General features: G+C 40.0%; 1 protein-coding gene across 1 annotated transcript; it reads left to right on the top strand.

The window, feature by feature from the left end:
* Nucleotides 1-1,197: 1,197 nt before the first annotated feature.
* IFNAR2 (interferon alpha and beta receptor subunit 2) lies at nucleotides 1,198-22,253 on the top strand. Its single transcript, XM_007941277.1, has 9 exons — nucleotides 1,198-1,252; nucleotides 2,707-2,748; nucleotides 3,358-3,366; nucleotides 3,862-3,976; nucleotides 5,242-5,414; nucleotides 8,711-8,871; nucleotides 11,674-11,839; nucleotides 15,169-15,299; nucleotides 21,567-22,253. The coding sequence occupies exons 1-9, from the start codon at nucleotides 1,198-1,200 to the stop codon at nucleotides 22,251-22,253; spliced, it is 1,539 nt and encodes a 512-aa protein (XP_007939468.1).
* The last annotated feature ends 710 nt before the right edge of the window (nucleotides 22,254-22,963 follow it).

The following is a 22,963-nucleotide window of genomic DNA, read 5'->3' as shown; positions in this document are numbered from 1 at the left end:
CTAGCTGCCCTTCAGGTCTGGAATTGAACCCACACCTGTGGTCTCCAGCCAAACAAAATACAGGCATATGAATTGAACATTTACCTGAAGTAGATACACTCCTTGGACAGAACAATCATGGGAGAAAGAAGGGCTGCTTATGCACAGGGAGACAGGTCAGGGGGCAGGAGTGTATGGAGGGATGGACACTGGGAGGAGGTAACTATGGGGAGGAAGTGGTAGGGGTAAACTGTGGTCAATGACATGAGACAAAGTATATGTGAACTGCTGTATGGAAGGTGAATTTACTCTGTAAATCTTCACCCAAATCACAATGAAAAAAAAAAGAAAAAGATTGAGTCTATTCTGATGATGCAGCTCTTTCCCAGTCATATTTGGAGTGCCTTCTGACCTAAGGGGCTCATATTCCTGCATTGTATTGGACAGTATTCCCAGGATATTCATAAAGTTGCCTGGTAATATATCAGACAGTGTTTCTCTGCTATTCATAATGTATGAGGGTTAGGATTTCAAAACACATTTGTGGGGGAACTCAATTCAATCCACAATAGGTACTAATACGGAAGGATCTCCCAAATATATTTTTAAGTGGTAAATACAAAAGTAGAACAAGGAATACTACCATATTTTTGCATATAACACGCCCACATAAATAACATGCACATGCATATAATACATGTAGCATGCATAGGAAACTAATGCATAAGAGGGTTGCACGGTTTGCAAAAATCATATAACATGCACGTTATTTGTGTAAAGATGTGGTATATGCTACCTTTTGTATAAAATGTTGGGGGAGGAAGGATAAGAATATATACTTGTTTTTGCTAGGCATAAACACGTTCTGAAGGATTCACAAAAAAACATGAATGTAGTTTTCTAAAAGGAGTGAGAATTTTCACTTTATACTTTCTGTATGCTTAAAATTTTTGAGTCAAGTAAATGTATTAACTGTGGAAAAAGTTAAATTAAAAACATCTCTGTGACCATGTAATGGATCAATTGGTCATCGAAGTTGAGAAAAGACTGCTCATAGAATTTTGCTATTTCCTGCTGGTCTTTGATTATCTTGACTTTGTCCTTTTTCATCTTTACAATTTAATTCGATATTTTAGAATTTTAATCATCTAAATTTTCTTGATTGGTTTCATTTCAGATGTGACAGTAAATGAAGCAAGAAGTTAAAAAATAACAAAGATGCTTTTAAGCCAGAATGCCTCTGTGATCAGACCTCTTAATTTGTATCCCTGGAGTAAGTGCTACTTTTTGTCCTAGCTCTTTGTAGAAGCAAGCTTGTCCTCAGTCTCCATCACAGAGATGTTGCTGGGGAGCAGCAAACTGATGTCCTTGGCTAAAGGACAGAGTATCAGCCTGTCCAGTGTCAAGAGTTAGGTGGAAAGTAAGTGGGAAGCCGGTGCCAATGGTTTGCATTCAACATGGGTTTCTGCCCTATTTTTAATTTTAGGAAAACAAATTAATAAGAATGATTGGGAATATCTGTGTAATTTGAAGAAGACTTTATCTTAATACCCTCATTCTAATCTGGAGTGGGATATATCTCGCTACACCTATATTTGAGAGAAGGACAAACCTCTTATCTCCTACCCATCCACCAAAGTGGAAAGTTAGTGCTGAACTTTGGTTTGGATGCTTCATTTATTGTTTGTTTTGTTTTTAGCAGTCCTATTCATGCATGACTTTTCTCAGACTTCCGATTGTATTTCAGTATAAATGCATTGTCTATTCCATGGTTTATCAGTAGGGGACTCATAGTTATGTTGGGTGGGACAGTTCTCCATGATGTATAGCATCCTAGGTCTCTGCCTACTAAAAGCCAGTAACTCTCCTTCCATCTCATTGTGACAACCAGACAACAAATGCCCCCCATACCAGTGGGTAGAGAACCACCCAATACCAACACCCTTTTCTTTGCCCTCCATAGCCTTTGGTAAATCTCTTTACCTTTGTATTGTTACTGTTAGTTGCCATCAAGGGAGTTTAATTCATAACCACCCCAGATCTAACAGCATGAAACGTTGCCTAGTCCTGCACTATCTTCACTGTGGTTGATACGCTCAATTCCATTGTTGCAGCCATTGTGTATTTGGAGTGCCTTTCCCAACCCGGGGGCTTGTCTTCCAGCACTATATCAAACAATGTTCTGTTGTGATCCATAGGGTTTTCAGTGGTTAATTTTCAGAAGTAGGTCACCAGGCTTTTCTTCTTAGTCTGTCTTAGTCTGAAAGCTCCACTGAAACCTGTCCATCATGAGTGACCCTGCTGGTACTGGTGGCATAGCTTCCAGCATCATGGCAACATGCAAGCCACCATAGTATGACAAACTGACAGACAGGTGGTGGTATTTACTTTCAATAAATTATGAACATGTTTATTCATATTCTGAGAATTTTCCCGGATAGATAACTGCTTCTTGGAACAGGCCTTCAACTACCCTACCCCCTATTATTAGTGCCAGCTCCCAAATGGATCCTAACTTGCATTTACTCAGGGTTCAGTCCTTGGGTGTGTGCTGCTGATACAGTGTTTACTACTAAGTACCATTTCCTTGAGCATTATTTTATTGCAAGAAAATTTCAATCCAATATCAATACATCTGTGTAGAAGAATCCTAGACTTAGTGCAATAATTAACAGGCTGAGTCCAGAGAAAACTGTCATTTTTCTAACGTGTGTTTCCTCTTCCCAGTGTACATCAGCCTTGTGTTTGGTACTTCACACGCTTTGTCTGGTAAGAAATTTTCTTGGTTTCGTTAAATTTTGTAAAAGGGTCAAAGCACTGGTGTGGCTATTCAGAAGTCTAAAAGATGGAAAATTTGATTTCTGTCCCAGATTTGTTACCTATTTCATTGGAACCCTTTTTCTCTGTAAAAGAAGCTCAAATTGTCCCACTATGGTTTTCACATATGCTTCACATAATTGTGAGGAATTAATACTAAAAATAATTTAAAAACCCCTTGAAAGACTATTAAACTCAGTATTCTCACTCATAGTATAATGAGGAGACGCAGACTATGCCAAACAAAAAATGATCTAGAAAGCATTTCTCTTTCATTTGTATTCTTCTACTTAAAGTTTTACTAAGAGCTAGGTATGTGTTTGGTCTTGTGCAAGCTTTGGGGGAATGACAGGTTGGCAAACAAGAAGCAAAGGCCCAGATTATAACCACAGGAAACTTACTTGATCTTAGAAAACACCATATAAGGCAGGATTTGACAAGTGTGGCATTGCCTCTGCTGCTTCCCAGCTGCATAATGTTGCATAGTTCAGTTTCAGTCTGTGAAATGGGTCTACTCATAGTACTAACAGTTTCCCATTGTTACAGAGATTAAATGCTTAGAAAGTGCAGGTCTGGGCACACATTGTATGCCCTTGTCCCTTCTGCAGTTGGAAATTCAGAGGAGGGAAAGTTTGCAGTAGCTGAGTTGCTACTGCAAGGAGGACTTCATGGAAGAGTTGGGAGTTGAGTTGAGAAAATGAGACAAGAGAGGAGAAGGGATTCCACATAGCAGAGTGTGACCTAAGTTGTTTTGGGTCAGTGCTCCACTTTGAGTCAAAGATAATTGGATGAGTTCCCTCTGTCCAAATTGTTTGCAAAAAGTACTAGTTTCCTGTTTCCTAGGCTTGCCTTCCCTGATATGTTTCTCATTATTTAATTGTATTAGTTCATTTCCCACGTCCAGTTGGACCATTTCCGTCCTATGTTTCCAAGACCCTTGGGCTCCTTGGAGGGCAAGGGTAGGCTCCAGATCCCAAGGGACAAGCTTGGAACAGTGGCCAAAATACAGCCCTCAACTTCCTCAAATACCAATGTTTCTTTTTTCTCCCTGTTCTCTTTATTTAGATGAGCCTTGCATTTTCAAGATGACGCTACAAAATTTCCAGTTGACTTTATCATGGGAATTGAAAAACCATTCCATTGTACCAACTCACTATACATTATGGTACACAATCGGGAGGTTGGTTTCACATTTCATTTTTTTCTCTTGCTAAACATATGATCTGTTGTGTGGGAAGTGGATGCAGAGACATTTACTTGTGCTAGTGCTAAATTTACTTACTCTTTCTCTCTTTCTCTTTTTTTTTCTTTTTTAATTCAGAGCCCTTAGAAGGTCAAAGACAAAACACCTACCCATTTTTAAATAAATTGAATGCTTTTAACAATCCAAAGTTGTTTTTGGCAAAATTTGTATTTATAACTAAAGCCAATTTCTACAGATCAAAAGCCTCACAAACAAAATATTTATTTTTATGGTTTCACAATCATTTCTCTGCTTTTCTAAGTATAAATGTTAAAAAGTCCTACATTTTTTTGAGGATAGGGGTCCAAAGATTTGGGAATCATATTGATGGTTGATGTTGATCTTTCTTTGGGGAGGCACAGGGGCACACCAGGACGCTGCCTGACTGTGATTTGGACAGGCCTGGGTTCAAAGTCTGGCCTATCACCACCTGTGACACTTGGGCACAGAGCTCCTTCCTTAGGAGTTGCTGCAAGGTTCATGACACAGTGGGTGGAGCTTTCTTTGGCTCTCTCCTTTCACATCTAACAATCACTCTTGTAAGCTATTGCTTTGATCCACTTGCTCCTCCCAGCATTGTTTTGTTGGTTGTTTATTTGCCTTTTAGCAGTTGTAATGATGATGGCTGGCGCAGCAGAAAGCCTCTTGGAATTTTCCCTTTGATGTCTGCTAAAGTCTTAAAAATTTTTTTCTGCATTCTGCTGTCACATGTATCACCCACCTGGATTTCTAATACTCAGATCAGATATCTGTGATGGGTGGTGTGATCCTCAGGTGTGTGTGGAGGGAGGCAGGGCTTAGAGAATGCATTCACGATTGTCCTGCAGGGGCTGGGAGAGCTGAGGTCTTTGCTATTAAAGCATAAGGTTTGTTCATTCAATTCATTCACTTAGCAAATATTTATGGACACCTGCTACATGCCAGGGGTTCAAGCATGAACAAAACTCCCTGCCTTGGTGGGGATGAAAAAGGAAGAAAGGTAAGAGAGATTGGGAGTAGTGTGTGTGTGTGTGTGTGTGTGTGTATGCACTTGCACGCACATGTGCATACATGTTATTTTCCATAAAGGGGTTAGGGAAGATGATTTGATACAGTGATATTTGAGTAGTCTTAAAGGAAATAAGAGTGAATAAGATATGTAATTCTAATTGTCTTTACATGATTGCTAAAGATTGCCTTTTTCCTGTCTTTTCCTTTCAAAGTAAACGAGAAGACATGAAGATTGTTGAGCATTGTATAAATATTACAAAATCATCTTGTAACCTAACAGCTTTGTGGGACAACGTGCATGAGACCTACATCCCCAAAATAGTGGGATATAAAAGGAACACAGAGCTGGTCAGATGTAAGGGCAGTATCTTCTTGGACACGGACAGTGAGTTGATCTCTGTTTCCCATCTTTCTCCTTACCCTTCCCCTCCCCCTCCCCTTCTCCACCAGATCATTGTTACCTGCTCTGCCATGAGATAGGAAGGTCTGCAAAGGTGGTTCAGACTCAGTGAAGTTCACTTCCTGGCCCCACCACTTACTAGCTCTGTTACAGGGACTGGTTACTTTGCATCTCTAATCCTCAGTTTTCTTATCTGAAAAGTGGAATGATAATCTGTACTCCGAAGATGATTGCTAAAATGCCTGTGTGAGGTAGGCATTCAGTAACTAGTAGCTGCTAATTTTGTTTGTTTCACAATCTGACAGGAAATAGAGAGTAGGGTTCAGGTGGCCTCTATCTAACCTGTCTCTCTGGCCATTGCTTTCCTTAATACTTCAACTCTATCCCCAAGTTATAGTCCAGTAGCTCTTTTTCTGTTACCATTATTGTGGTAAAATATATGTAACAAAACATTTGCCATCAACAATTGTGGTATTTATGTTTGTGTGTCAACTTGGCTGGGCCTGGTTGAGTGGCTGGGCAGCTGGTGGTATTTATTCCCCATGATGAGACTGGCAGTCAGCTCCATGGTGGGATCTACCACAAGCAGCTGAGTAGCTGCTTTGGGTATGTGGTCTGCTTCTCATATATAAGAAGCATCTTTGTGAATGGTCTCTAGCTTATGGCATGCTTGTACCCTGCATGTAGCTATGTTGTTGTTCAGCAGCCTACCATGCTCTGCCGACTTGGGATTTACAATGGACTTCAATTAATGGCCTGCCATGTTTGGTAACATCAGGACTGTGCCTTTTTACTTGTCAACCTTGGGTTTGTCAGACTCAGCAGCCAGCAGCTGTCTGAGTGAAGAAAAGCCTCTGGCTCCAGTGGGCCGGGAGCAGGAGGCAGAGCTGGACCCCAAGGTTGAGGGGCTTTCACCCAGCCCCTAGAGCCTGGCACGTTGAACTTGGACTTAAAGCTTCCAAACTGTAAGAGAATAAACTCCTGTTTGTTAAGGCCATCCCATTTGTGGTATATCCTTGTCAGAGCAGCACTAGGTAACCAGAACCATTGTTATATGTTCAGTTCAGGGACATTGATTATATTCATCATGTTGTACAACCATCACCACTATCCTTTTCCAAATTATTCCACTACCATTAACAAAAACTCAGAGACCTCCAAGCAGTGATTCTGCTTGTATCCCCTCCCTCCCACCCCTAGTAACCACTAACAAACTTTGTCCCTATATATTTGCCTATTTCATCTTCATGGGATCATCCAGTATTTGTCCTTTTATGTTTATTTTATTTCATTCAGCATAATGTTTTCAGGGTTTGGTCATGTAGCATGTATCGGGACTTCATTTGTCTTTATGTGAAGTAATATTCCATTGTATGAATGACAATTTGTTTATCTATTCATCATGTCACATTAATAGACATTTAGGTTATTTCTACCTTTTGGCTATTGTGAATAGTGCTACAATGAACATTGGTATACACCAGTAACTCTTGTGAGCATAAACACTCAAGTGTGTACCCACTTAGGGCCCAAAAATCAGAGAAGAAAGGCAACTCTGAGATACGACTCAATGTGTCCCTTCTTTTTCTCCCCGTGATTGGAGGCAGCTTCCAAAGACAACTCCAAGAGAATGGTTCACAGCCTTCTACCAGGCTCCAATGCTTTCTCAATTTCCTAATTTACAGCCTGTTTCCAAGATAAAGATTAGATTTCAGTTCCCTGTTTTAGAGTGTGTGGGTGTACACTTATATATACATGCTTAGCAAAATGTCCATGACAACTGAATTCCACTGTGGCAAATAATTTGGATGCTTTTGAGATTTTCTGGAATTGCGTGTGTGTATCTAAGCAGACATTTGTCTGTGTATGTATATATAAAAAAGAAAGAAAAACACAATTTCTGTATCATCGTATTCAGACTACTAAAGAAAGTATATTAAGTTAATAACAAGATATCACTTCTCATAAATCAAAATAGAAAGTATTAAAAATACATCAATAACCAGGTTCAGAGGGAATATAGGGAGTATAATTTGGAGGTATCTTTCTAAAGATAATTGGCATTGTGATTAAAAACCTTACCACATGCCTACTCCAGTCCCTCTTTAGTTTTTTGTTCTAGAGAAATAATTAAGGATGTATACAAAGATTTAGCTCAAAGAACATTGAGTTGAGACATTGATGGTATTCAGAAAAATTAGGGGCAGTCTAAATGTTAAGTACAACAATTTGGTTAAGTTACAGTACAGCCACTTAGTGGAATATAATTAGCCATTAAAAAGGTGATGTAGATCAGGGGTCAGAAAATTTAGTGTAAAAGGCAGATAAGAAATCCTTCAGACTTTGTGGGCTATGTATGGCCTCTGTCACATATTCTTTCTATTTTTATACATTATTATATATATAATATTATATATTGTTATTGTAACATTAAACATTCTTAGCTTTCAGACCATACAAAAATGTAATCCACAGGTTGTAGTTTGCTAGCCCTTGATACAGATGAATAATTATTAATATGTTTATGAAACACTGATAAGTGAAATATATAAAACATATAAAAGTGTGTGCAAGAGTGATTCTGTTTGTTTATTTTTGTGTGTGGGAGTATGCAGGAGGCAGTGGTGGTGCAGTGGTAGCATTCTTGTTTTCACGTGGGAGGCACAGGTTTGATTCCCATCCAAAGCCCCTCATGCACAACCACCACCCCTCTGCTATGATGCTGACCAGATTTCAGCTGAGCCTCCAGACTAAGACAGACTGGGAAGAGTGGATCATAACAGTCTAATTCACAATCTGGTGCAGAACCAGACAGTGTTTCGTTCTGTTGTGCATGGGGTTGCCCTGAGTTGGCGTAGCTAATAACAATGTATTTACATACACACATGACAAAAAATGATTAACTGCATTCAGGAATAATTGCCTATCTGTATTTTCCATTTATATTTCTATAATAATTATATATTATTATTGTAATATGGGAGGAGTCATTTTTTCATTTTTGTGCTTAGAATACAGCCTGAAAATTGGAAAAGTTACTGATTCTCATCTCAGACTTGGTCCTTGATGTCTTGGGGTAGTATGATGCAAATCACTTATATTGCTTCTAGCTCTTCACCAATAATATATTTTTTTTTAAAAGTATGCAATAAGCTAAGGCTATAGATGAAAGAGAAAATACTTGTAAAGAAGTAGCCTGTATCATGACAATAGGATGCATTATGGTTATATTGTAATTGACTGAAGTTGGAATTTATTTCTGACTTTTACTTCCTAAACAGTATCATTTGAACCAGTGGACTTTGAGATTTTTGGCTCCAAGGACCACATTAATGTGATAGTGAAATTTCCATCCTACCCTCCCAAGATAATAAATGTGGGAATATTACAGCGTTATTTTTCGCTCGTCATTGAACTGCAATCAGGGGAGATTGTGAAGAAGGTAAGTGGTCTCTAGTGTGAGGATCAAGGCAGTTGTGAGTTGACAATAAATGCACTTGACTCTCCTTTTAAAAAAGAAATGTGTAGTTGAACAAGTGAAACTAAAAGGTTGGGACTTTACTGTAGTCTTACTTGAGGTAGAAAGTCTCCATAGTTCATTGATTTAGCCTACCAGTGCGGTCATTTCTATAAAGCGGAGGAGAGAGCTGCAGAGGGAGGTGAGGTCAAGAGGAGGAGTTTTGAAGATGGGAGAAATTGTAGCATGTTCGTATGCCCATGGAGTGCTAGAGGTGGGAGGAGTGCGTTGCTGGAGCAGAAATGTAAGAGTAAGAGAGTGGATGGGGTCTCATGAGAACGTGCAGGGATTGGCCTTGACTCAGAGCAGGGACAGTGTCTCCTGAGTGACAAGAGAATAGGAATAGCTGGGCACAGATGTGTACTGGAGGGTAGCACTTGATGGAAGCTTCCCTTTTCACAGTGAAAAGGAAGTAAGCATTGTAGCCCTCCTCCAGATCACATACAGCAGCACCAGGTCTGTGATGCCATGTTATGCTGTTCCATTGTGAGGAAAGGCCTCTGCCCATGACACCTGACCTGCTCCTGTCCCCCTTTCTTCTTCATTATGCATTGTCATGCAGGAACTTTTAGTTTGTTGTGTTTTTACATAGTTCTTCCTCCTAAATAGAAACCTGCAGAAAAACATTATTGTAGAAGGCTCTATTTGAACTGCTAGAAAGCCTAATGTTTATAAAATTGCTACTAAGCATGTGTTTTCAAATCTATGAACCATTCTACAAAGTCGTTAGTTATGAAAGAACCTTTCTATTATGGCTTTAATCCCAAAATGGGTTAGAGCTACATGGGAAAAAAGAGGTGGAATGTTTTAAGGGAGAAAATAGGAAACAGACATCAGCCTCAGTTCTGCCACAGGCAAGCTGTGTGACCTCAGGGAAGTTACTTAACCCCTCTGAGACGCAGTTTCCTCATGTGTAGAATGGGGGTGATACTACCTTGCAGACTGCTGTGAAAATCGAGTGAGTTAATGTGTGTGAAAAAACTTTCTGAAGTGTAAAGTACATATATATTGTGCCAAAGGGGCAGGGAGGCTGCGTCTTCCGACCTCCTCTAACTGCACAAGAGGAAGACAGAATCACCATCAGTAGCCCAAGGCCCATCCCTGCAAGGACAGACATGCTACCCCTTCCAGCCCTTTCACCAACCCTGACACCAACCGCAGCCCCGCCACCTCTCTGCTGAGCTCGAAAATTCGCTGCAGTGGCCACACAGAACTCAAAGATTATGGGTTTATTAGGGAAGCAACAGGCTACAATTCAAGTTCAGGAACATGCTCAGTCTCTCAGCCCACCGTCTCTCAGCCAACGGTCTCTCTCCCAGCAGTCCATGTCTCTCAGTCTCTCTCCCAGCAGCGCATGTCTCTTAAGTCTCTCTCCTAGCAGCATGTGTCTCTCACGTCTCTCTCCCAGCAGCATGTGTCTCTTGTGTCTCCCATCTGGCAGTGAGAGATTCCTTGCCTCTAGGAAGGCTCCTTTTTGAGGCTGGCAGAGTGACCAAACTAACCAGTCCCAACATCAGAATTCTATACACCTGAGAGAGAGTGAACTTCCCAGAAGATTGCTTCGTGTTGCTCCCAACAGAAGTACCCCAGGTGGATAACTTTAACAGTCAGGAGCTACTCAGTTGCTCATGGCAAATTCCACCATGGAGTTTACAAAGACTTAGGGCTAGAAAAGCCACACTATGTAATTTACTACACCACATATTGTTAACGAAGCAAGAGACCCTTGCAAAAATAACATAAAGACCTCTTTCCTCTTTGGGATTTTTTTTTTCCTCTTGTTGAATGAAGGTACTACACTAAATAATTCCATGGTTTAGAAATACATATGTGTGTGTGTGTGGATGTATGTATACATGTGGTTTTGTGATAAGTTACTTGCCCCAAGTGACTTACATATAATCTTTCTTGCCAAACCTATAGTTTTTCTGTCCCTATTTAAAATTTGAAGACACATCCCTCAGAGAGATGTTAAGGCCTGTGTCTTAGTTTCTTAGTGTTGCTGTAATAGAAATACCACAAGTGAGTGGCCTTCTAAAACAAAACCACACACACTGCCATCGAGTTGGATCCGACTCACAGCGACCCCTCCTTGAGTTTCAGAGGCTGTATCACTACAGAAGTAAACAGAAAGTGATTTTCTCATAGCTCAGGAGTCTGTTAGTCTGAGCTCAGGGGACCAGCTCTCAGGTAGGGATCTCTCTTTTGGCTCTGGGGGATAATCTTTGTCTCTTTCAGTGTCTGTTCCTTGGTGAGCTCCATAAGGCATCTTATCTTTCCCACATTTGTGCTTGTTTGTCTCTATGTCTGTGCTGTTCCTTATATCACTCAGAAGGTATTAGGTTTAGGCCTCGTTAATAAGAAAAGCCAATTCCCAAAAGAGGCACTCTGGTGGTGTGGTGCCTAAGGCATTTGACTGCTAATCAGAGGGTTGGCAGTTCAAACCCACCACCCACCCCGCAGAAGGAAGACGGAAGACTGGCAATCTACTTCCATAAATATTTACCACCTGAGAAAGCCAAAGGGGTCACTGTAAGTCAGAATTGACTCGATGGCAGTGAGTTTGATTTTGTGTTTTATTCCCAAAAGGGATCACAACCAGTATATATTTTAGGGATTTAGGATTCCAACACATATTTTGTGGGACAACATTAAATCCTTAAGAGCCTGCTTCTAAATGAAATTCTTGCTAAAAGTTTTACTGATTTTTGCTTATTGTTTTTACAGCATAAACCCAAAATAAATGGAAACATTACTGGAAATATCAATTATATCATTGACAAGTTAATTCCAAACACAAATTACTGTGTATCAGTTTATTTTGAGCCTACATACCAGGAAACAGTCACAAGAGCCCCCTTAAAATGTATCCTCCTTCCTGACCAGGAATCAGGTATGTTCATTTTTTAAAATTTAGAATTTGAAAGTGGTAGAGCACTAAAGGCATGTCTTCTAATAAAGGCACATCACAGAAGATGTTTTCTGTTGGCCACTCTCTACTGTGGTGGAGTCACTTAAAAATATATTGTCATGATTTTGGGTCAATCACATATCTACCTTTATAAGAAATCTTCCTTTTATTTCAAGGAGTCATGATTAAGTTCAGTGCTATGTGTTCTTCCAAAAAAAAAAAAACCAAACCATTGCTGTCGACTCAATTCTGATTCATGGCAGCCGTGACTGTTACAGAACTGTGCTCCATAGGGTTTTCTTGCTGTAATCTTAACAGAAGCAGTTCGCCAGGTATTTCTTCCATAGCATCACTGGGTGGGTTCAAACCACCAACCTTTTGGTTAGTAGTTAAGCACAAACCAGGAAACTTGTTTGTCCTTAGCTCAAGCCAAATACTTGAAGATGCAGGTCATATAAAGCACCTGTATGCAAAGGCATCAGAGGGTAAAATGTTGGATACAGTGAGGTTAAGGTGTGTCCCAAAGGTGTGGCCTTTCAGAGATGAAAGGGAATCTTGCCAGTGCAGACAACATAATCACTGGGAAGGTTGAAGGCTTCCAAACAGTAAATAGCGTGATCCTGAATCTCATGTCTGATGGAAAAATTTGCAGTAAGAACAAGGAGGCTTGGTCAGGAACATTCACTGCTGATTAGTTCCTTAGGAAGTAACTAGGTCTCTAACTATTTCAACAAAAGTGAATATACATGAAACTGTCCACCAAAGAAGCCCTTCTGAATCTCCTGACCCTGCTGGAAGTTTCTTTTAATGTTCTGATTTACCAGATTAAAAATAAGGTGAAATTTACAAGTAAATGATTTGTAAGTAGAGTGGTATGGCTTATTTGTGGATTGCATGAGATGCGTTAAGCAGTGCCTAGAGCATAAGAGGGAGTCCCTGGGTGGTGCAAAGGATTAACACGTACCTGTAACTGGTTCATCTCCACCTAGAGGTACCTCAGAAAAAACGCCTGGTGATCTACTACTTTTTTTTTAATTGTTGAAAATATATACAGCAAAACATAGACCAATTCAACAATTTCTATGTGTACAATTCAATGACAGTGATTTGATTTTTCAAGTTGTGCAACCAAATAGTCTCACTCTTCTTTTCCAAGTTATTCCACCCCCATTAATGTAAACTCATTGCCCTCTAAGCTTGTTATCTAACCTTTCAAGTTGCTGTTGTCAATTTGATACTATGTAAGTAGTTCTTTAAAAGAGTGCAATGTTCAAGGCAGACATTATTTATTAGTTAAGCTTAGCTGTTTTAAAGATGACTTCAGGGAATATTTTTAGTTCAAGGCTTAAAGATTATCTCAGGGCAATAGTATTGGGGTTCATCAAGCCTCAGTGGCTCTAGAAGGTCTAGATCCCATGAGAATTGGAAATTCTGTTATATATTTTTCCTCTTCTTGATCGGGATTCTTCTATAAAATCTTTGACCAAACATTCAGTAATAGTAGCCAGGTACTATCCAGTCTGGTCTCATGGCAAAGGAGGCAATTGTTGGTGATCTGCTTCTGAAACATCAGCGATTGAAAACCCTGTGAAGCACGGCACTCCTCTGACACTCATGGGGTTGCTATGAGTCAGAGTCAACTTGATGGCAACTAGTTAGCACATAACTACAAGATAGTGTGATTTTATTCCTCAGTGTTCCTCAAAATCAAATGAGGAACAAACCAATTTTCAAAGAAAAATTTAAGTTACTTAAATTTTTATAATGCCAATTAAATCTGGGCAAACATAAAATAGAATATAGACTTCTTATGCCCACAAACTAAATCAAACCAGGCTTTTTCTTCCAAGGCATCTCAGGTAGACTTGAATCTCCTACCTTTCAGGTAGCGGCTGAGCACATTAACCGTTTGCACCACTAAGGGACCCTTATGCCTCTACCTCTTATAAATAGTAAACCTCCACAAAAGTACGGATTGCAAAACCAATAAAAATCAAATTAGTAATATGATGAAACAGATGATTGTTTCCTGGAACTCAGTCCTACTTACAAAGTGACTGTGTTGCTGACTGCAAAGACAAAGGTTCTTTGGAAGTTAACATGCTCTGTGATAATTTGCTGTCTCCCCCTACTTTTCTCTTATTTCACCTACTAAGAAGTGTTCAATACAACAGCATGTTGTGCTGTCATTTTACCTTTACTTGGTGTGAACACATTATTTTGCATATTAAGTCAGTCTCCACTCTTTTGTAATTATCCAAGAAAGTTAAAAGAGTCCTTAAGTGGCACAGATGGTTAAGTGCTTGGCTACTAATCTAAAAGTTGGAGGTTTGAACTCATTGAGAGGTACCTCAGAAGAAAGGCCTAGTGATCTCTTTCTGAAAGGTCACAGCTATGAAAACCCTGTGGAGCACGGTTGTACTCTGACACACGTGGAGTCTCCATGAGTCAGGGTCTACTTGAAGGCAACTGGTTTCATGTTTTGAATGAAGTCTATGGGTATGCAAATGGTTTATGCGCTTGGTTACTAAGGGAAAGGTTGAAGGGTCAAGTCCATCCAGAGGTGCCAAGGAGGAAAGACTTGGCAGTCTACTTCCAAATATTCAGCCACTGAAAGCCCTATGTAGTGTAGTTCTACTCTGCAACACATGGGGTCACTGTGAGTTGGAATTAACTCGACAGCAGCTTGTTTGGTTTGTGTCCTGTATTTTAGTTACATGACTACAAATTTCATCTCAGTAAGAATGGGTTGAAATTTTTCAAAGGAATTTTGACCAAGAAACTAGGGAGAACTTCCAACAGGACAAAACTAGTGCTGCAAAGCCCTGATTTGGATCCTGACTTGGACAAAATCCAGCCACAGAATGACCCAGTTGCTTTTTTTCAGTCAGACTCTCCTTTTTCTACTTCTTTCTGCCTGCAGTGCATACTAACATGTAGCTATTAAGCATGTGAAATGTAGCTACTATGACTGAGCAACTGAATTTTAAATTATATTTAATATTGATAAATTTCAAATTAAATAGCCACATGTGGCTAGTGGCTGTGATATTTGACAGTGCCATTAATAGAACATGATTATAAATTGAAATGAATTTTACTTTGAAAAATTAAATCTGTCATTTTATCACTTAAAAAAATATTTGTACTTGAATTGCTTTCTATTCTTCTGTTAACAACATAAAACTAGGTTTTCAAACTTCTGCTTCCTTGTTACTACCTTCCACCACCAAAACAATGTGCATATATTCCCATCTGTGATTGTTCATTGGATTTATTTTGTAATAAAGTTATTTAATTTTTATCAACAGAGTCATCAGAATCTGTCAAAATAGGAGGAATAATCACTATATTTTTAATAGCAGCTTTCTTCACAAGCAGCATAATAACACTGAAACGGAGTGGTTATTTATGCTTAAAAAATGATTTCCCCGGTGCTTTGGTATGTACTTTGTTTTTTTAATTTCTATCTCTTTTTTTAATTTTAACTTAAATATTTTCATAGAAGAAAATCCCATTTTCTAAAAACACCAGGGAGTTACATATCATTCTGAGTTCTTTTCCATCTCTATAAACATGTATTGCCATGTATAACATATACATGCATTTTATGTTTTCTTTTTACACTTTGTCTACATATTATTTTTAATGAGCACATAGTATTCCATTATTACTAAAATATCATTTTTCCCTTAACTGTTTCTCATCTGTCAAGCATTTGGTTTGATTTTATTTCCTTTTCTTTCTTTCTATGGCCATTATGAATAACACAATGAACATGTTTATACAGATTTACCTTTTTTTAAAATTTATTGTTTTTTATTTTTGCAGTGTTCCCTCCCTTCCCATCCCTGATAACCAACAAAGTTTCCTTCCGTATATAAATCTCTCCATGACTTTTTACAATAATGAACTAATATAATATTTGTCCTTCTTATACAGATTATCTTTTTTATTTTGTATTTCTTCAGTTGAATATATACATTGAGTGGATTTATCTTATAAAATGATAGGATAAAATACATCTTATTTATAATGTCAGTGATGATGTATAGGTGTGCACATTTCTCCAAAGCCCTGCTAACATTAGGATTAATCATTTTCCCTTGTTTCATTCATGTATTGTGTGTTTAGTGGTTCCATGTAGTTGCTCCCATTTGTGTTAATTGGTTGCTGTTACATGCCATCAAGTTGATTTCAGCTCATAGTGAACCCATATGTTACACAGTGGAACTGCCCCATTGGGTTTTCTTGGCTGCAGTCTTTATGGAAGCAGATTGCCAAGTCTTTCTCCTGAGGAGCTGCTGAGTGGGTTCGAAACACCAACGTTTCAGTTAGCAGCAAAGTGCTTCACTGTTACACCACCAGAGTTCCTTTGTGTTAATTTAACTACTGGTAAAACTAGCTGCTTTTTTTGTCTTTGTTTCTTCTTCCCAAGGCACGTGCTTTCTATGTAGAACCTTTATTTTAACCTCCCAGCCAAGTCTGGATATTGATCTTAAACCAAAACCTTTGCTGCCAAGCCAATTCAGAGTTATGGTGACCCCATGTGTTACAGAGTAGAACTTCATAGGGTTTTCTTGACTATAATCTTTATGAAAGCAGATCACCAGGTCTTTCTTACAGTCAGCAGGCCATTGGATGACTTTGAACCACCAACCTCTCAAGCACAAACCATTTTGTACCACCCAAGGACTCCTGGGTATTGATCTTCCATATTCCTAAAACTTCTTCATATATTTTGACTCAACTCTTTTTAATCCATCATTTATCATTTTTCCTGCCTTATTGCTTGCTTCTTATATTAGTTTTGTAATCAGTCCTGACTCTTAGCGACCCCTCCTTGGGTGTCCGAGGCAGTATCTCTATGGAAGTAGATTGCCCAATCTTCCTTCCAAGGAGCAGCTGGTGGGTTTGAACCATCAGCCTTCTGGTTAGCAGTCAAATGCCTTACGCACTACGCCACCAGAGCTCTCAATATTCATTCAGAAGTATCTTATTTTTCTATTTTGAACTCATTCACCTTATTTTGTTATCTACTGTTTTTTCAACACCCATTTATTTAAATATTCCTCCCCCATTGATAAAGTTGTACTCTTCTCCTGTTGTTTTTATTTTTTGGATTGGGCTAGGAGAGGAGTGATTTATGGGGGTGGGAGTGGGGTCTGTTTTTGGAGATTTTAATTACGTGGAATATCTGAATCTAGCTGGCATTTGGGTGTGTTTTATGAGGTGGGGCTGGCTCTGTGTTGGGCTTTGTCCACAAAGCAATCCCTGTCTTGAAATGTGGGTATTTTTTTATCCATCAGTGTAACGTGCCTTCTAGAATCACTGAAGTGTTCAAGTTGTAGCTTTACTTCTAACCTTTATTCCAACTTCTCCTGACATACATTGCTTTGGCCTTGAGGCCATAGGTAAATTCTACTCCAACTCATTTCTCACAGTGGCTTAAGATATAAAGCCCTTTAGTATAGCCCCTGTCTTTGTTGGGTGTACTGGTTACCTAAACTTAATACTAACCCTCCTCCCACAGCCCCGTGGTGTTTCTCCCTCCTCAAGTTGGGTCTATATTACATGCCAATTGCTATTATTCCTGTTACTCTGTTAAGCCCATGTGGTAATTAATGTGTTTTATCTAGTTCCTGTTTTTAGCAGAGAATGCCCTAGTATTTTTCCATTAAAACTCATTGTTCTATATTTAAAAACAAAATAACAACAACAAAAAAAAAACCTCTAGGAATATTAAAACAGAACACTCTAGACCTATTGTGTTTTTGTATGCTTGAATAATAGCTGCAAAAAATTTTAAATGGCATCCTTGTTTTTGTCTGCTTGCATGTAATAGGTATTTATTGAGCGTCTACTATGTGCCAACATGTTCTAGAGACTAGGGATATAGAAATGAACAAAACAAAAATCCTGCTGTCATGGAGCTTAATGTCTGAGAAGGAGGAGGAATAGCAATTATTTATAGATAATATGAATTGTCCAAGTAAAATATTGAAATGAATCTACAGATAAACTATTAGGATTGAAAAAAAGTTTAGGAAGGGTATTAGATACAAAATAAATATAAAAATGCTTGCATTTTTACAGAGTAGCAACATTTGAGTTAAAAAAGAAGCAGGAAGTTGCTTTTCAACATCCACGAAATAAAATACACAAATCATAGACACACAGTTCTCTGAATTTTCACAAACTGGACACATCCATGTAACTCATGCCCAGATGAAGAAAGAGAACGTGACCAGCCATCCAGAAGCCTCTCTCCTGCCACCTTCCAGTCACTACCCCCACAAAAGGCAAATACTACCCTGATTTCTGACAATGTAGATTAGTTATACCTAGTTTTTAATCTTATACAAATAGAATCATACAGTTAAAAAAAAAAAAGGATACCCTTATAATAGCAACAAAAAATATTCTAAAAACATCTAAGGAATAAGTCTAACAGAAGATGTACAAGCCCTTTATGAAGAAAGTTATCAGACATTGTTGAAAGGCATTATCAAAGACCTAATCAAATGGGAAGGAACCCTGGTGGCACAGTGGTTAAGTGCTCGACTGCTAACCAAAAGTCTGTGGTTGAAAACCACTAGCCACTCCACAGGAAAAGGATGTGACAGTCTGCTTCTGTATAGATTTACAACCTTGGAAACCTTATGGAGCAGTTCTACTCTGTCCTATAAGGTCACTATGAATCAGAATCGACCTAATGGCAATGGGTAATCAAATGAGGAGCCCCCAAACACATCACACATATGAAAAGTTGATTTATGGGACAGTGAGTATTGCAGATCAGCAAGGAGAGGAAGGGCCAGTCAGTAAATGTTATCTATCTGGGGAGAATGAAATTGGATTCCTGCTCCACCCCATATAGAAAAATCAGTCCCAGGTAAATTAAAGACTGTTATAAAAGGTAAAACTGTAAAAGTTGTAGAAGACAATATAGGAGATGCTGGATGACTTTAGAGTAAGGAAGATTTTCTTCAAATACAAAAACCAAATGCCATAAAGTTAAAGAAAAAAAAATTGAAAAATTCTCTTACATTAAAATAAAGAATTTCTTTCCCTTTCAGACATCATAAAGAAAGTAAAATGATACACCACAAACTGGGAGAAAATAAATGTAACAAAATAATTCACATTACTGTCCAGATTTTATAAAGAATTATTATGAATCAGTAAGAAAAAGATAAATAACCCAATAGAAACATCTGTTGAGATAAATTGTTTGAGATTTACTCTTTTTCATGTTCATTGCATGTATTAGCCTTGCATTTTTTCAAAGTAAACGAATCCTGTTCGTAGTGAATCATTATTTTGCTGTTATTTCAAAGTGTTATGTGTTAATCAATGTGGGACCAATGCAGGCCCATGAGGGGAGAGAGGAGCATGGTGCTGGTGGTGATTCCAGGTCTTGGAAGGGAATCTTGTGACCACCCTCCTTACCCTTTGCCCATTGTGATCAGTTTGGTGAAAAATCCCCCAAAATTACTCACTCCTCCTCTGTGTCTGAGAGGCATTTTCTTCCAGGAGCCTCTCTCGCCCTGAGCCTTTGCCATTTAAGGATCTTTGCATCTTTAAGCCTTCCCCGCTCCCCAAGATATGCACATTCCCCTGGCCTTTGACCCTGACGGAGTAGACTTTCTAGAGCTCACCCAGAGCTCTTTGACACCCCTTAAGGAGGAAGGAAGGTTGGACAATCTACTTCCTTAGTGATACCGCCCCGGAAACGCGAGGAGGGGTCACTATGAGTCGGATCCAACTCGATGGCAGTGGTTGTGAAGGATGTCTTAGGAGCTCTGGTGACGTAGTGCTAACCAGAAGGCAGGCGGTTCAGACCCGCCAGCCAATCCTTGTAAGGAAGATTGGGCAGCCCACTTCTATAGAGATGTTGTTGTTGTTATGTGCCGTCTAGTCAGACCCGACTCATAGTGACCTCTCCTTGGGTTTCCAAGGCTGTATCACTATGGAAGTAGATTGCCCAACCTTCCTTCCGAGGAGTGGCTGGTGGGTTTGAACCGCCAGCCTTCTGGTTAGCAGTCAAGTGCCTTAGGCACTACTCTACCAGGCTCAGAAACTCAAGGAGGGGTTGTTATGAGTCAGATCCAACTCCACAGCAGTGAGTTAAGGATGTCTTGGGATTCCACAATTGGATAAACTCCCAGCTCAGATGGAGAGATTTCCCTGACATGCAGGCAGACAGATGAGAGGAGGTAGGGAGCAATGACCAACAGCACAGTCCCTGCAGGCAGCCTGCCTGGTTATAAATTCAGCTCTGCCACTTAACTCATGAACCTTGGGCAAGCTTCTAACCTGTCAGTCCCTTATTTTCTCATCTATAAAGTGGGAATAAGGAGCTCTGGTGGTGTGTATTGGTTAAGGCATTTGGCTGCTAACCTTAAGGTCAGTGGTTTGAACCTACCAGCTGCTCCACAGAAGATCATGAAGATTTACAGCCTTGACAACCCAATGGGGGTTGCTGTCAATCATAACTCAATGACAGTGAGTTGTTGTTGTTGTTGTTTTTCAAATATAAAGAAAGAAGAATAAGCCTACTTCATAGAGTACCTTTGGGGATAAAAATGAATTATTATAATTGTAGAGCACCAAGAGCAGTGCTTGGTCAATAGTGGACTGTCAGAAGAGTGAACAAATCTGTCCTGGAAGAAGAGCAGCCAGGATGCTTCTTAGAAGCACTGATGGCCAAAGTTCGTCTCTTGTGCTTTGGTCATGTCAAAAGGGACCAGTCTCTGGAGCAGGACATCATGCTTAGTAAAGTCAGCGATGATACTGGGGAAGACCCTCAACGGACAGACTGACACAGTGGCTGCAACAGTGGGCCGAAGCATAGCAGTGATTGTGAGAATGGTGCAGGCCTAGGCAGTGTTTCATTCTATTATACATAGGGTTGCTATGAGTTGGAACTGACTCTATGGCACTTAATAACAATAGATCTGTTAGGAGTCCATAGGTGGTGCACACAATTAAACACTCAACTACTAACCAAAAGGTTGGCAGTTCAAACTCATGCAAAGGCACCTTGGAACAAAGGCCTGGCAATGTGTTTCCAAAAGTCACAGACTTGAAAATCCTGTGGAGTGCAATTCTACTCTGCAATACATGGGGTCATCATGAGTCAGAATCCACAGCAACTGGTTTGGTTTTGTTTTATCTATTGTTAGGTGCTCAGTTGGCTCTGACTCACAGTGACCCCATATATAACAGAATGAAACATGGCTGGGTTCTGTGCCATCCTCACAAGAGTAGGTATGGTTGAGCCCATTGTTGCAGCCAGTGTGTCAGCTCACATCATTGAGAGTTTTCCTCATCTTCATTGACCCTCTGCTTTACCAAGCATGATGTCCTCCAGAGATTGTCCCTCCTGATAACATGTCCAAAGTAACAAGACAAAGTGTCATCATCCTCGCTTCTGAGGCGCACTCTGGCTGCACTTCCTCTAGGATAGATTCGTTCATTCTTCTGGCAGTCCATGGTATATTCACTATTCTTCACCAACACCACAGTTCAAATGTATTGGTTCTTTGGTCATCCTTTTTCATTGTCTACTGTTAGCTGCTGCTGTTGTTGCCATAATCACCATCCTCATCATCATGCAGTTAATCTTATTACATTTTATTATACAGAAAGTAAAGAGCCAAAACTCAGAATTGATAGACTTTTTTTTTTTTTTTTCCCCCCCAAGAATTTTCATAACTGGGCAGCCTGGATATTTCCCAAGCCACTGCCATTGGAAACAGTGGACATAGTGGAGGTCATTTATATCAACCAAAAGAAGAAAGTGTGGAACTACAATTATGACGACAGTGACAGCGAGGGTGAAATAGCCCCTAGAACAAGTGCCGGTGGTTACACTATGCGTGGACTAATTGGCAAGCCCCCAACTCAGTCCTTCATCTCCTTGTCTACCTCTGAAGAGTTGCACTTTATAGACCCAGATGCAGATGAATTTGAGCTGCCAGAGGTCAAGGCTGATTCTCCACCAGTACCAGGGCCCGGATCTGGGCAGTCAGAATGCTCAAGTGGACCCTACAAAAGGAGGGAGAGTCTGCTTCAGGACTCCTTTTCTGAGGATGATAGCAGCTCCACTGAGGGGTCTGGGGACAGAGTAATCTTCAATGTGGATTTAAACTCTGTATTTGTGAGGCCCCTTGATGATGACAAAGGCATCCCTCCAGTGCCATTATCTCTTCAGGAAGAGACAGTTGACCTAGAAGACACCACAGAGATGGAATCAAGCTTTCTCGTTCTCAGGGAGGAGGGGACAAAGTCCCCCTCTGAAGAGTGCCTGTCCTCTGATGATGCTCCTTCCGAGAAAAGCGACACCTCTGAGTCGGATGTAGACATCAGGGATGGTTATATAATGAGATGATTCCAGAAATATTTAACTGGAACTGACAAGTAACTGTTGTAAGTTCTCCTTCCTGGAACTCTTCCTTGCCCATTTGTGGTCTGGAAATGTTCTCTAAGAGAAAACATAGGAAACTCTGGAATCAGCCCAGCTCTGTCCTGTAACATCATCTATGCAGAATCCCAGTATGGGACCCATGGTGGCGTTCAAGTGCATTGTTTACATGTTTAAAGGAATGCATTTTGAAGGGAAAAGTCTCTGCCAATTCCCTTTACTTTCATGTACTTACAGTGTATCTGCATGCTGGCTGCCAGAGTATGGAGCAAGGTTCTCACCTTTTTGAAGTCTTAAAATGAGACACGGTGCTTTGTAGGCATGGGCCAGTGCCATGTACTATTTCTAGGAAGTAGTTAAATTGACTAAGATGGGAGTGGGGAGAGAGAAGGAGAAAGCTCGGCAGGTTTCATGGTAGGAGCAACCAGCAGTATTTAACAAGTGGAGACCCCAGCTGTGTCCCAGCAAGCTCAAGGGGAGAGCCTCAAATAGGAAGACAGGGGAGAGGAGGGTTGACCTCTGGAGAGCCAAGGAAAGGGACACAGGAAGAAACAAGTGGTCCAGCAGTGGTTTAATGAATGATCCTTGGCCAGTCCCAGATGTTGTATTCTCCTTCCTTCAAGACTCTGACCCCTCTTCCAGCCCTCCTCAGCTCTAGTGGGGAAGACACACACACC

Source organism: Orycteropus afer, unplaced genomic scaffold, assembly GCF_000298275.1.
Source record: "Orycteropus afer afer isolate SDZICR_OR568_19922 unplaced genomic scaffold, OryAfe1.0 scaffold00078, whole genome shotgun sequence".
In the NCBI taxonomy this organism is placed as follows: Eukaryota; Metazoa; Chordata; class Mammalia; order Tubulidentata; family Orycteropodidae; genus Orycteropus; species Orycteropus afer.
This window is presented reverse-complemented; position numbering and strand designations above follow the sequence as displayed.

Bases quoted from the DNA above. Each gene is read 5' to 3' on its own strand.
- IFNAR2 (XM_007941277.1), top strand. From the start codon at position 1,198: ATGCTTTTAAGCCAGAATGCCTCTGTGATCAGACCTCTTAATTTGTAT. The intron at 8,872-11,673 runs GTAAGTGGTCTC...TTGTTTTTACAG, and splicing joins CAGGGGAGATTGTGAAGAAG to CATAAACCCAAAATAAATGG. The intron at 15,300-21,566 runs GTATGTACTTTG...TTCCCCCCCAAG, and splicing joins ATGATTTCCCCGGTGCTTTG to AATTTTCATAACTGGGCAGC.